General features: G+C 45.5%; 1 protein-coding gene and 1 pseudogene across 1 annotated transcript in view; one reads left to right on the forward strand and one right to left on the reverse strand.

Moving 5' to 3' along the window:
- l(3)80Fj (lethal (3) 80Fj) overlaps positions 1–15,652 on the forward strand; it is a 378,408-nt gene that overhangs the window by 39,611 nt on the left and 323,145 nt on the right. The window contains exons 4-5 of the mRNA XM_050172680.3: positions 13,502–13,610; positions 14,317–14,415. Of these exons, the coding sequence (XP_050028637.2) occupies positions 13,502–13,610; positions 14,317–14,415 (208 nt within the window). The remainder of the gene's footprint in view (positions 1–13,501; positions 13,611–14,316; positions 14,416–15,652) is intronic.
- Positions 7,022–8,474, reverse strand: LOC140216307 (piggyBac transposable element-derived protein 4-like; annotated as a pseudogene).

The raw sequence follows: 15,652 nt of genomic DNA on the forward strand, positions 1-15,652 counted from the left end.
GGCGAAGATTTTTTTTTTTGCTTTCAGCTGAGATATGCTATGATGCGGAAGAAAACAAATTTGCTCAATTTGTTAACATGTCACTAGCTTGAATGAACAAAGTGTGGATTAGTAGAAATACAGGCATTGCTTGGATGCACAAATATTCCCGAAAAAAAATAATTATTTTTTAACCTGCTTGTAAAAACTGTTTTATCATTCAGTGCAGCTATAGGGGTCAGTTGCATTCAATTATGCATAGATGCTACAAAGAAACAGCACCATGCAGTAGACATAAAATATTTTCTTTTTACATGTAGAAATGTAGAAAAACTCCTTCGAATGCAATGGCCGGAATAATGCGAAAACTTCCAACCGGCATCTTAAACGCATTGGGGCCAGAAATTTCTAACTGCATCTCTCGTGTTGATACTGCTGTCAGACATATAGCCGATTGTACCTGCAACTACAGTGCCCACGTCTTTCAAGCCGCGATTCAGACATTCTGAGGCCGCTATCTATCCTTGTTGCGCCATATTGTGCTTTAGAAGAAGTTTCAGGATCCCATGTTTTACTGACTTATGACACAGATGCGTGGAGAGCAGGGTTACTTTTGTTTGTATTGTGTTGCTTCATTGCTTCACTGCTTGGCATGATTTCGTGCTTGAGACAGACAAAAGCACTAGACAAGACAACATAAAATCTCAAACGAAGCTGGATTGACTGAAAAAAGAATTCTTTATTCCTATTTAAATGGCGCGCTGGTCTCGCCAACAAGAAACATCGGCTGTGGCACAGCGAGAACAATCGACGGCAGTGCACCGATACCTCTAGTGCCCGGCCACGCATCCCGCGCATGCACTCTCCTATTAGGTCAGTGTAAAGTACATAAACTGCGTACGTTGCAGAGAGCCAGTTCCCTTTTTTTCTCTCTCAAATATGCAAGGTGATTTTGCACCGGCACTGGCAGAAAGGATGTGTCAAACATTAAGTGCACTTGCTTTAAGCACATGTACAAGAGACACGGGGGCGTCTGCGTAAGCAGGTGTTTGGTGTGTTGTGACACCACGAACCCGAGCACACGAGGGTTGGCCCCTCCTGCGTTAGCCGTGCGTGGCTTAGCCGTGTCTCGGAAAAAGGGGATCCTGGACCTTTGTAGCATCTGTAGATGTTCTCCTAAAATTTTTCATCATACAGGGTGTGTCTGGAAAGTAATGCAATTATTTTTTTTCCGGTGATGCTATTGGACGTAACACGATCGGATTGGTTGGGTTAAGTGGCTTTTCATCATTGCCTAGCACAGTCTGCTCCAAGCTCTGGGAGCATCAGGATCGCTGTTTCTGTGAACCTCCTGATAGGGCTCTGTCACGACGTGTGATGGCATCTGCACGCGATCGAGTTCTGTGATAAATTCGATAAGAGTCTTGCTAATACCTATCAAATGATTCAGCAAGACTACGGGAATTCTGCTTTGTCATATTCTCATGTTTCAAGGTGGTTGAAGGCATTTAAAGGGGGCCGAGAAGACGTGGATGATGAATCCTGCTCTGAGCAGCCATCAATGAGCACAAGTGACGAAAATTTGTCTCGTGTTCGTAATCTTTTGAACACCGACCGTCGGATGAGTGTGTGGATGATAGCACAGACTCACTATTCTGAAAATCACCGTGCATGACATTGTAAGCGACAATTTGAATGTGCAGAAAGTGTGCACCAAGCTGGTCCCCATACTGTTGACTGACGACCACAAAAACAACGGAGTGGTGATAGTGAGCTAACTTTTAGAACGCGTGCAAATTTAACCTTTTTTTTTTGGACAGGGCCATTACGAGTGACGAAACATGGGTATTTGAGTGCGATCCTGAGATGAAGTGCCAAAGTTCCGAATCGCACACCTCGGAGTCCCCTCTCCCCAAGAAGGCAAGAATAAGCAAGTCGAAAGTTAAAACAATGCTAATTGTCTTTTTCAACGCCAGAGGTGTGTTTCACGAAAAATTCTTACCCCAAGGGCAGACAGTCAATGCTACGTACTACAAGGATGTGCTTGAGAGATTGAGAAAAGGGCTCCTCCGAGCGCGAAAGGATATCACTGATACCTGGTAGTTGCATCATGACAATGCTCCCAGCCACACTTCTCTGCGCGCATGGGAGTTCCTGGCCACGCACAATTTGGTGACGCTGCCCCAGCCCCCCTGTTGTTCTGGCTTGGCTCTGGCGGACTTTTTTCTCTTCCAGAGAATCAAGAGCGCCCTAAAAAGAGTCTATTTTGGGACCATCGAAGCCATCCAAACCGCCGTGACAAAGGCCGTAAAAAAGGTTTTCGTCTATGCCTTCCAGGATGTGTACAGTGCAAGGCAGAGTCGCTGGCAAGGATGTGCAGATGCCAGAGGAGAGTACTTCGAAGAATTCTAAACATTTGTAACAATATCTTGAATAAACGTTTTTCTGCGGATAAAATTGCGTTACTTTCCAGACACACTCTGTAATCTGGGAATCTGGTATAATGCCAGAAAAGTGGAAGAAGGCAATAGTAATTCCATTTCCAAAAGCTGGTAAATCCCCAACATCTGCAAGCAGCTACAGACCCATTGCCCTCGCAAGCTGTTTGGCAAAATCATATGAAAGCATTATCAATATAAGACTCATTTATTTTAGAATCAAGAAACCTAACAGATTCCCACCAGTGTGGATGTAAAGAGGGTTGTTAAACTACTGACCATCTTGTCCGTCTAGAACACAAAATTCAGCATGCATTTTTACACAAGCAACACTGTCTTGCAGTTTTGTTTGATTTAGAAGAAGCCTATGACACCACGTGGAGATATGGAACTTTAAAGCTGTCTTCGGGATCCGTGGTAAAATGCTGAATTGCCTAGCTGATTTTATGTCTAATAGAACATTTCAGGCACGTTTTGGCTCGGTACTTATGCATTTACACAGGAAAATGGCGTTCCACAAGGCTGTGATCTCAGCATGATACTGTTCATAATGAGATGAATTCAGTTAATAAGACTATACCGTCATCTCTTATGCACTCTATATATGTAGACGATCTCCAAGTGGCTTGCTGCACCTCAAATTTGGCAACCTGTGAAAGGCAGCTTCAAATTGCAATAAATAAACCTACACAATGGACTAACAAAAATGGTTTTCGCTTCACGCAGAAAACAGTTACTGTTTCGTTCTCTCAGAAATGAGGGCTACACAGCGATCCAGTCCTAAAATTGAATGACGCCATATGGCCAGTCAAATAAACCATAAGTTTTTAGGAGTAACCTTTGACACCAAACTCAACTTCGTGGCTCACATAAAAACACTAAAAAAATAAAGCGTTGAATATCCTCAAAGCTTTATCTCACAAGCACTAGGGTTCCGACTGAACATGTCTTTTACGTATCTACCGTGTCTTGTGCGCAGCATTCTAGACTACAGCTGTGTGGTTTATGGCTCAGCCAGACCGTCTTACATTCGACGACTTTATCCAGTACATAACCTTGGACTGCGACTGGCAAGTAGTGCCTACAGAACATCACCTGTCCCAAGTTTATACGTTCAGTGTACTGATCCTCCCTTACAGTAGTGCAGAGCGTTACTCACTTTTTCCTACATGCTCAGTGTTCAGTCCTCGCCACAACACTGTGGGGTTCTCACCCGTGCTCTTGGAGCAAACCAACAACAACACAGTAGCTCAAACAATCACAAGGGCATTTATTGCACCTTTCATAGATCAATGCCGGCTAGCCGAGTTGCTATCCACAAAACATGCCGATGGTCGCTCGACAAATTGCGGAAGTCTGACTCATCGTGACCGGATAGCGAGTGAATATGTTTGCCCCATGCTGAATCCCAATGTCTGGTCGTTTGCGCTTGTGGTCATGCGAATGGTGGCATGTTCGAACGAGCCCTCGCGAGACGGTCTCGCAGAAGCATGGATTGGCGCACGCGCGGAACGTCCGTGCCGCTTGCCGAATCCGAATGAAAGAGGAAGAGCCTTCTCCTTTCCGCGCCCAAGTAACTCCGCCGTTAGGTGCTGTTAGTAGCGCAACACTCGCACCATCTCTCGTGCTGCACTTCAACCAGACCGACTGCCGCGGGCATCAGGCCATGCAGGGAAGCCGGAAAACAGGAGACGGGAGCTATGCGGAAAAACAGCATATCAGGGGACGCATGAGAGTCGCGCATCCCCACATCTCCCCAACCTTAAATCACTACATATTCCGGCTAAACATGTCACATGGTCTAACATCAACGCGTGGTTCGCAAACAAGGTAATACATGCAACAGTGGCTGTGCCGAGGAAATGTCCACACGCTGTCCATAACATGCGAGCCGACATTGTCCTTGGGTACACCGCTGGCATCCGCCAGTCACAGCAGCAGCTCTGCAGACTCGATGGTACGATTCCATGCCAGGACTCCGGAAACGGCGACGCAGTAGTCGGTACGAGCAAACGTCACTCACACCGACGTGCCCTGCTGGTGAGAGCCGCAGTAGCAGCTGGTGACCGCCGGCTCTTCTCCGCCGCCGAGGGTTGCGAGCTAGATACAGGCGGCTGCCGAAGTCGCTGCGCCGAACTTGCATCACCATCGCCCGGGGTGGCTCGATCAGTCCGGGACAGCAGCGCAGACGGTGTGCAGGTGACAGCAAACTAGGAGTGACTCCACTCACGCTGCGTACACTCAACGCACTCGGCAAACACTAAAGTAGTGCAAGGGAGAGGAATTCTGCATGCGCATCGCCCACGTGGTACGATGTTCAACTCGGGTAGTAAAAGATCGGGCGGCTACTCAGATGTTAAGTTCACGTGAACGAAGCTCGCTTCCTTTAGTCGAAAGAGTAATCTCAATTCGTGCGAGGCGAACTAGAAGGAGGGAAGTAAAGTGCAACACCTCAACGCCACGGTCCACCCTGTTGTGTCTCTCCACGTGCGACAGGCAGCTTCATAAAGCCTCAGGCCTAAAGCGTCGTTACCCTGACAACAACCGGCATCCAAAAACAACACCCGAAATGGGTGCAAAACAGGCAGCCGCGAGGAGACATCAACTCTGTTAGGGGGTCCTACCCCGCCCGGGGCACACAGGATCCGAGTTGATGGCGCCCACCATCCTAGACGGTGTCGGAGCGCCCGGTGCCATGCCGCAATACCAGTCAGCCTGTAGCGGCCACCCGGCTCCCAGAACCGCGACTTCATCAGAGTCAACGAGATAGAAGAAGCTATTTACATAAGAAATTCGGACCACCCACGAGGCTTCCGTACTCACTCGCTTCAGGCTTGCCAATGTTCCGCGGGCGCTAAGCCTCGCTCTCCCAGGATGTAGGCCACGTGGCTCTCGTACCGACAAATGTGATTAAAAAAAGGACACTTGCGAAAAGGCTTAGCATATTGACAAGTTCAAACACACTACAGGCACCTTTGCCTTGCTCAAGAAAGCACACCGTCAACGCTAGCGATCAAAAGCCACGCCTGCCCTACGCTTCGGTTCAAACAGAGGTCTCGAACAAAGCAAAACTGTTAAAACTATCGTCTGATGCCCCAAGAGCCCCATGTTGGGTGCCAGATGTGGGGTTCTCACCCGTGCTCTTGGGACAAAGAAATGACAACACACTAGTGCAAACAATCACAAGGGCATTTATTGCATTTTTTATAGATCAATGCCTGCTAGCAGAGTTGCTATCCACAAAACATGCCGATGGGCGCGCGACAAGTCGCAGAAGTCCGACTCACCGTGACCGGATAGCGAGCGAATATGTTCGCCTCATGCTGGACACCAACGCCTGGTCATTCACGCATACGGCTACGCGAACGGTGGTGCGTTCGAAGGAGCCCTCGTGAGACGGTGTCGCAGAAGCATGGATTGGCGCGCGCGGAACGTCCGCGCAGCTTGCCGAATCCGAACAAAAGAGGAATAGCCTTCTCCTTTCCGTGCCCATGTAACCCCGCCGTTAGGTGGCATTAGCAGTGCAACACTTGCGCCATCTCTCGTGCTGCACTTCCACCAGACCGACTGCCGCAGGCATCAGGCCATGCAGCGAAGCCGGAAAACAGGAGACAGGAGCTATGCAGGAAAACAGCATATCAGGGGACGCTTGAGAGTCTCGCATCCCCACAACACGTAGCTACATCATCACACAGTGCAACTCACACTTAAGCTTCACAAATAAACTGAACATGATTAGGCTGCTTGTCCTGCGATATGAAGAATATTGTTGGGAGTATGACATTCCTAATGAAGTCCTCCAGGTAGCCAAAAAGCCACAATGATTGCCACCGTGGTACGATTTCACACAGTTACGTGAATGGACATTAACACATTTAAAGAAAAGAGACACACTACATGAACACATTATGCAAGAATTCTGTGCTCTTCAGGACAAACATCGAAATAACATTAGATTTCACACTGATGGCTCTAAAACAAAAGAACACGTGGGTGTAGGGGCCGTAACAGAAAATTGGGAAACGTGTTCGTTTAAACAAAACATGCCTCTGTTTTCACGGCTGAAGTTTATGCTGTATAGGTTGTAGTTCAAAAAAGTATCGCTGACAAACACAAAAATACAGTCATGTACACCAATTTCTTAAGTACACTAAAGGCTCTACATCTGAAATCTGAGTGTGAACCCCTGCTGGGGGATATTCTAAACATGGTGGTGCTATAACGGGAGATAAATTCGTTTCTGCTGGGTTTCAAGCCATGTTGGGATACCGGGTAACGAAGCAGCTGGTAGATGTGCATCGATGGCAGCATACAAATACATATCAAACACAAGACTTCCATATAGACATAGTATCTGTGCAATTAGGAAGGCCTTAACTCTTTCGCTACCAGGGGAAAAAGGGCAGTTTTTACTAGGTAGAAGAAAATATTTTTGGGCGGCTATGCACGAATGCCTTATTTACATTGTTTGATATCAAAATGTAGCTAAGGGAATTTCCAATTCAATAACATAAATGTTGGATATATATTTATTACACAAATTAATGAAGAAATGTTTATAATGTAAAAATTTATACAGTGAGGGTATCGCTCTGCTTGAAAAAGGTGCACAACTTTAAAAATATCAGGGGTAAAAAAATTTGAAGATATACATTTTGTAGCCTTATGTGTTCTAAAGAAATAACCCAAGTTTCAGAAAGTTTTTCGGAAAACTGTTCTTTCCACACAAAAAAAAAGTTAGCGTGGTTGAGTGGCATGCCATTCTCCAAAGCAGTCCGTCGTCGGGATGAAACAGATGCACACCGCATGGCTCACAAAAAACTGCCGTCTTCATCTCTACTTTGTTTTTCTCATAGCAGAGCTTGCAGTTACGGCGCTTTTCCTGCACCTAGGGCTTGTGCTCAGACTTCCTTGGAGGAGGTGGAGGGTGACTAGGTCTGTTGTCCAACCAGAAAATCTGGTTTACCAGCTCAATTCGAAATGCAAGCTGGTCAAAGCCAGTGTTTCTGGAGAGCTCCTCTATCTCGGGGTGATGCTCCCTGTGTTCCTGGAAAATGACGAAGCTGTTGACGACAGCAATGTCAATGCAGTGGAAGAACAGTGTCTTCCACCACCCGACACACTTCATCAAGACATTATAGGAAGCAATAAGTTGATCGGATTTGTCAACACCAAGCATGCCCTTATTATAGTCTTCTATCAAAAGTTCCTGATGGGGAGCTTTGTCCATTGGTCTCCTCTCTTCACTTTTCGCATTGCAGTGACGTGATTGTAGGCAGTGTGTGCTGTGCTTATCATGTTTACAGCACGCTTGTCTTTCCACTGCAAGTACAGCACATCATGGCACCGCAGCCAGCGAATGTCACCTCGAGTTGCTTTTTTCTCCCAAGTGGAGTCTTTCAACTGGGAGGGTAATCCACGACGATCTTTGCGCGTTGTTCCTCAAGAGAGAGTCTTCCTTTCAAGGAGATGTTCAAAGAGGGAGGTGGACGTGTAGAAGTTGTCAAGGTAGACAATGTAGCCTTGATCCAAATATGCATCACAAAGGCGGGTTACAACGTCATAAGCCAGTCCCTTTGAGCTGGGTGTTTCTCGCTTCCCGGTGTAAACACTGAATTGAACAGTGTAGCCTGTTCTTGAGTCAGCAAGGACCCATAGCTTATACCCCCACTTGACCCCCTTGTCACGCATATACTGCCGAATTCCCGATCGTCCTTTTGATTTGACCATTCGTTCGTCCACGCACAAATTTCGGTATGGCTGAAAAAGATGACCTGACACGTCATTCATATGCTGCAGTAGATGTGCGATCCTGTGCAGCTTGCCATCGCGTACAGGGTCAGTCTTCTCCGGGTCCATGACACTAAGAAAAGCAAGGAACGAAAAAAATCGGCTCCTGGGCATAATCTTTGAAGGAATGAGGCCTGAAAATAACTCTGAAGTATTCCAGTATAGATGGAGGCGAGGCATTTCCACAATTCCCATGTATATCAGGATTCCGATGCATTGCATTACTTCACCCGGACAAATTTTTCCATGAGCCGTCCTTTTCTGCATAAGTCTGCATCTCTAAAATATGTGTCCACGCATATTTGTTTGTGTTTTCGCAGATAACGTTGATTAGCTCCGCTGTGAAAAATAGTTGGAAGACACCGATGGCCCGTATGAAGTGCCGTGCATTACTCCGGAGCGCTCCGCCAACTTCGACCCTCGGGTTTCTTCTCGGAAAAAACTGCACGCGCTTTACAGCTGCTGGCAAGGAATCGTGTCCGTATGACGTTGAGGCCCTGAAAATACATAATATAGCTGTGAGTACATGCTCCACTGTCCATGACTATTTATTAGTAATCGAAATGTGCACCGCTTATAGAACTGACACTCACCCGCTGGATGTTCTGGCTTGATTTGATGCATCCTTGTCCTCGGTGCTGAATTCTGATGTGTCCACATCTTCATCAGGCTCACTACTACTGATTGCATCTGCAAAATGAGCTACAGAAGCGCTCGATTGGCGAGAAACACGACGTCTTTTAGGAGCGTCTGCACACGATGACGACGCCATGATCGACGAGCTCGCCTGACAATCCGAAACTTTTTTCGGTGCGCGGAGACGAACCGGAAAGCAAAAAACGAACAAAACATAGCGGAAATCGTTGTGTGCTTCCCACTTTCTAACCTAGATGGCGCTAGGTGCTCGCTCGCAAGCCGCGCGAGAGCGTGAGAATTTGAACTTGAAATGCGTCGATCAAATTGATCGATCTGAATAGGCGCGGAGCGAAAGAGTTAACGTCAAAGTGGCAACACGAATCGGACCCTTGTGCAGACAACAAATTGCACCTCGCCATACCCGCACTTGGTGAGTGGAAGTTGTGTAAGTAGTTTATGCTGACTACGCATTGAGAACAGCAGCTTACGATAGGTAGCGAGGCACTGGAAGTGGTAAGAGAATACATCTACTTAGGACAGATAGTGACCGCAGATCCGGATCATGAGAATGAAATAATCAGAAGAATAAGAATGGGCTGGGGTGCGTTTGGCAGGCATTCTCAGATCATGAACAGCAGGTTGCCATTATCCCTCAAGAGAAAAGTGATTAACAGCTGTGTCTTACCAGTACTCACATACGGCACAGAAACCTGGGTGCTTACAAAGAGGGTTCTACTTAAATTGAGGAGGACACAACGAGCTATGGAAAGAAGAATGATGGGTGTAACGTTAAGGGATATGAAAAGAGCAGATTGGGTGAGGGAACAAACGCGAGTTAATGACATCTTAGTTGAAATCAAGAAAAAGGAATGGGCATGGGCAGGACATGTAATGAGGAGGGAAGATAACCGATGGTCATTGAGGGTTACGGACTGGATTCCAAGGGAAGGGAAGCGTAGCAGGGGGCGGCAGAAAGTTAGGTGGGCGGATGAGATTAAGAAGTTTGCAGGGACAACATGGCCACAATTAGTACATGACCGGGGTAGTTGAAATATGGGAGAGGCCTTTGCCCTGCAGTGGGCGTAACCAGACTGATGACGATGATGACGCATTGGGCACACACACCTCGCACACAATTACTTACTTACAGAAGAAGACTCACCAACATGTGAGAAATGCCAAGAACCACTAACAGTTATACATATATTACTGACATGCACACAATAGAAGTACACAGATGAAACCTTCTGCATAACTTATATCAACTACTCATACCTCTGCACCCTGCTTTAATTTTAGGAGATGATCTGATAGTCTCATTACCTGATGTGCGTAAATTTCTAGAGGACACTGGCTTTTTACGCAAAATATAGATTAACACTGCCTTTTTCTTTAAGAACACCTCACGTTTGGCGCAGCATAGCCTTAGGCACTTTTGTGCCACTAAACCACATTTAACTAACATGTGCAAGAGCAAAAAACTACAGCACGGCCGTTCAATCATGGGACTGCACAGTAGCAAAGTTTGGAGCGCTTTAATTACACAAGGAAAGCAAAACTTCAGATTTTTTGCGACTGATCTAGGGGTGCATTCATTATGCAAGTAAATATGGTACTCGCGCCCAGAGTGTTACACTGACGCATCAAGATCAGATCCCGACATGTCTTATGCAGCAGTAGGTCCATCCATCACGGAGCATGTATGGATGAGTTTTCTCGGAGAAAACTCATCCATAGAAGCACCAACTGTTTCATTGTCAGTAGCGATATGCTTCCAGAGCTTGGTAATGTTAGTGGCTTCCACTGTGTTGGTTCCAGGGCTTTCGCCTAGGCACACAAAGCCCGCCATTTCTGTTGATCAGCATGGCCCCTGGTTGCAGCTGCCATGATTGCGGCGCTTCTTTGTGATCTCACACTTTCAGCCTTGCAAAATTTCCAGCTTCGTCTCAAGCGATACAACATTGCGCTTTGCCGGTGCCGTCTTCTGTCAACCGGGCTGTCCGCTGCTGTTTCCGCGGTTCATTTTCACGCTTGCTGAGAAGGGGGCAAAGAGTGGGTGCCGCTTTGCTTCTCGCTTTTCTTTTTTTCTTCTCCTCACACATAGCTCGATCGTGGGCATGATCATGAGCGACGCGGATGCGAAGCGGCTTGCACCAACTAATGATGCTCTCCGTGGCTTTTGAAATCAGCGCGTGGGCGGGACTCAGCTAATGGTGGCAGATAAGAGCTCATGCAGGCAAACGTTTCACCCCGTCTTGGCATCGTTCGTTTACAGGAAACTTAGGAATACAAATTTAATAATTATTCTGCATGGAAAAAGCCATCCAGAAGGCAAAATTTTGATCGTTATATCCGTTATGCAGTGAATAATGTATCGTTATATATGGGTTCATTTCTCATAACCCTAATGTTTAAGTTTTCACTCTTAAGTCGGCTCATCATTATAACTGATATACTGTTATATGTGGTATCGCTATCAGTGGTCTGCACTGTACTTTTACGGCTGAGGCCTGCGTGCTATTGCCGGCTGCAAAACACATCAAGCAAATAAAAATACAAAACGCAATTAAATTTAGACTGGCTAAGTGCTGTCAAAGCTTTATTGTCTCTGCAAAAGCATAAAAATCCTGTAATAAACAATCTATTTTTGCTGCTGTGCAGTATGTATGCATCTAACCGGCGTGTCATTTTATGTAGGGTGCCGGGCCATAAAAGTATTGCAGGTACGTAATATGCTTGTAGACAAAATTGCTACATTCAAAACAACGAAAGCCTGTACCTCTTCTGTGGCTATCCCTGTGACAGACTTGAAGCCATTTTTGCAGAAAGAAATCTAAGAAATTTTTAGCAGTTTTTTTGGGACAAAGAAACGTTGAATAAGCTCAGTTTAATCGGGCAGCATTTAAGTAATTGGCTGCCGATAGCAAAAGCCAACGAACTGATGTTCTGTTTTGTCGATTGAGAATAGGGAACGCATGTGGTACCCCTTCTTACCTTTTGACTGGTGGTGAACCTTCCATTTGTAGTAGGTGTAGCTAGCTGCTGTCCGTACTCCTTGTCTTGCTGGAGTGCCGGGAAGTGGAAGCTGAGCAACAAAAGCTCTTTCCTGCAGCTTACCAACAGCATACTCTTCTCCATCGAGCAATGTTTCTTGTTGCAGAACCATTTTTCTGAACCAAAGCTGTATTAAATTTCGTAAGTGAAGTTGCATTACGTGTAATTAGCCCACAAGATTTGTCACACCTGCTCCCACCCATAGAGTTTCCTACAATAATTACTAGCAGGAACTCTGGTGCTGTGATTGTTCAGCTACCATGAGAATGATGTGAAGTAAATGGATTTTGCCTTATCTCCGTGCTTGTGGCTTCCGATGTTCTTGCGACTTTGTTCATCATGCTTTATCTACCTACTTTGACCTTAATTTGAGAGCAATAAATACTTTACTAAGTACAGAAGATTTTGTGAACAAACACAATCGCCAATAATTGCAGCAATTCAGCCTGTCGATGTGGCAAAATCGAAATGCACCAAGCGTCTCAATGTGCTGACTTGCCTGTGAGAAATTCGTAAGCGTAAGTGCAAGCGTCTGTGGCATAATGGTTTCAATATTGGGATTCCGTACTAAAGGTGCTGTGTTTAAAATCTGCCCTCGGGCAATTTTAATAAGCTTATTTTAATTATTTATTACACAGGACTTTGTTGAAAATGACCAATTTGCAAAGTTAAGAAGCTGCTTGAAGCCAGAAGGACGAAGTTTAGGCAAATCCATGTACTTCCCATAATTCCGGTATGCTGGCTGAACCGCCCCCATTGCAGCTCTAGTGGATACTGGACCCAGAGTTCCCTCTAGTAATTATTGTATAAAACTCTGTGCTTCTGCCAGAGGCGCTTCCACTGCAATGGCAGTGTTTTGTAGAGCAGACACCTCTAGGCCCTTGTGTTTAAGGGCCTTGATGAGGCAGTAATGCCACTAACATTTTTACTTTTCAGTATATCCATTGTATTAAAACCATATCTCTCATGCCCATAGCACACCTTACCAGGCATCTCCATTATTTTAACACATATATATTTTACTCACATTACAGCAACAGGCTTTAGGCATATGTACAGCTGCACTACACGTATACATTTACAATTTTTCAGTGACCACATCATGACTACATCATACATTGATTGGCGCTGTTTTGCCATTGTTGGCCCTTGCGCCGTGAAAACCCATATATCATCATTCGAATATTGCCTAGTTGGTTTTTCCCATTGAAGATTGAACTAGGCGTGAGCAGTTGCTCTCATAATCCGTGACATCACAGCGAGCTCGTGTTAGGGCGGCGCTGCCACCTGTATTTTGTCTTTTTTGGCATATCTTTCCTAAGACAGCTAAAATAATTTTTCTCTTTAGTGTCCAATGAAAGCTTACGGCTATACTTTATAGAAAAGAAATACATAAAGCCAAGCCAAGTGATGTGCTTTACAGCCAAATGCTTTGCGTGCTTGTTTTTCTAACTGTAAGTATGTATAGCCCATCGCAGTGCAAGAGACATAACAATTGAATAACTCGTGGCAGTGTATTCAAACTGCAGGTCAGCATATAGTTCGTGTGTCTGTGCCCATGTGACGACCATTGGTAACCCTTGTGTGTGTGTGTGTGTGTGCAGGAAGAACTTGGCTCACACGTGCCTGACGGCATTCAGCTGGTCTTGCAAAGTAGCCCACCAGGTTCTGCTAAGTCGAGGAGACCTCAAACCTGACAAGATCCGGGACCTGGTCAGTGACTACACTTTTTGTGAAAAAATCATACAGACAAGAACTTTGTATGGGCGCGTGCAATAGTAACAGACCCCCCAGCTTTTTTCAGATCACTGCGGTGCATGAAGACGAAATAGTTACGATTGATTATTGTTTAAGGCATTGTAGTTTGTCTGAAAAACACGCTCAAATAAAAATGGTGAAGTCTTTGCTAGCTGGTGCAAAACTTGTGGTCTAAACCAAGGGATATTTGTACTTTATACATTTATATTTTTCAATACTCATTGATACATTCTTCACGGGAATTCGTAAGGTTGTATCAATAAGTGATTAGTAATTATTTATAAAGAAATTTTCAAATTCAGTCGTAAGCAGATTTGTTAGGATCAACATACGTAGCCATCATGTATGAATCTTTCTTTCAACTTGCAGAGGGAACTGCAAGCACCACGTTGGCAAAGTTCTAAAAAGGAAAGAAATAAAATTTTGTTCAGTTTTTCAGAAAAAAACATACAAGCTGAAAGATTAAAGTGGATTCCTTTGTGCGTAGTAGTCCTTCCTCAGTTTTATTTCTTTTTTCTTCTAATCAGTGAGTAGCAGTTTCCAGAAAGGTTTTATCTGGTAGACTGAATGTCCAAGTTGATGTGTTTTTACTCCCAGAGCTGGTGTTGTGTACATGTCTCATCAAGCTGAGTTAATTTGACTCACTGGCGCCTTTCCTCAGGTGGAAGCTCAGAGCAACCTGCTTCTGTCAGTGTCGTCGGCATGTGATGCCACACTCAACAAGAAGCTCAAGAGGAAAATCAACTATTTGTGGAAGCAGGTTAGTTTACACATTGCCCTGGCCTTTGTTGTCAGAAAGAGAGGGGAACAAGCTTTAATGAGATGCTGGAGAGGGTTTGCTGTCAGAGCCTGACAGCACCCTTAATGCTGTTCTGCAGCTTCTTGTAAAGGTGTTCCGTTGCAAAGTTGTTTTTTATGAAATTGTCTCTGATGTTGCATAAGGCATGGGCAAAAAGATTCTATTTTTCGGGGACGAGGGGGGGGGAGGCTCGACCAGCTCTCCAAACCTCTCTCACGCACACATGCATGCATGCACGCACATCCACACACACACATGAAGAATTGTTCACTGAAGTTATGGCCTTATATAAGCATTTACAAGACCTCATAGTCGGAGACAGTTGAATTTCGCAGCCCGGGTCCGCTCGCACCACCAAGAATCTGGCATCTCTCGGTGGTGTAAGCTTCCTTCGTGAAATTGTTGTATTGGGGGCGAGGACTTACAGGGTCGCCATCTGTCGGAAGTGTATCCCTTGCATAGTATGAGGGATCACACGGCGCACTCCTCATAGGTTTCGCTTACAGCGCTCAATAAGAACACCACACGGCAGCTCTCCTGGACACATGTAAGTACTCTAAAAACGAGGGAAGTTTTTGACTGTCGATATAATAATCTTGAGCAAACTGAAAGCACAGAACCATTTACAGACGCTATCTCTTTACCGAATACGTACAGTGAAAGCCACTGCGCGCGGTTGCTGCAATAGACTCACCCAAACCGGCTTCTTGCCTGAAAGGCAGGCAAACGCTGAGAGTAAACTATGTGAAATATGTTCTTGTAGTGTGTGGTCTGTATAATCAAATGAAGCATAACAGAGTCAAACCTCAATGCAGCGATCGCACGGGTTCGCAGCGACCGACTGCACGTCTGCATGCATGTCTGCACACAGTGTTTTGTTTTCGCTGGGAGCGCATTTTCGCACCGTCCCGTGAGCTTCAGACCGCAGCATATGAGCATTTGACAGAACACTAGCAACCATTCTTGCGTGGACGCTATCGGATTTGTTCAAAAATAATTTCGTTATAGAGACTTCGACGCCTACGGCGACTGTGATGTGCCGTCATGACGATTCAATCTTTTTTTTTTCTTTTAAATTCTTGGACGTTTCAATGTTATATTTCTCAAGTTGCGTCGCACTGTATGCTTATCGGTCTTCTCAGCGTGCGATTTCTCTTTGCTTCTTTTTCTTAATCCAGTGCACTAATTCATAACACAA

The sequence above is a fragment of the Dermacentor andersoni genome, chromosome 3 (assembly GCF_023375885.2).
Source record: "Dermacentor andersoni chromosome 3, qqDerAnde1_hic_scaffold, whole genome shotgun sequence".
In the NCBI taxonomy this organism is placed as follows: domain Eukaryota; kingdom Metazoa; phylum Arthropoda; class Arachnida; order Ixodida; family Ixodidae; genus Dermacentor; species Dermacentor andersoni.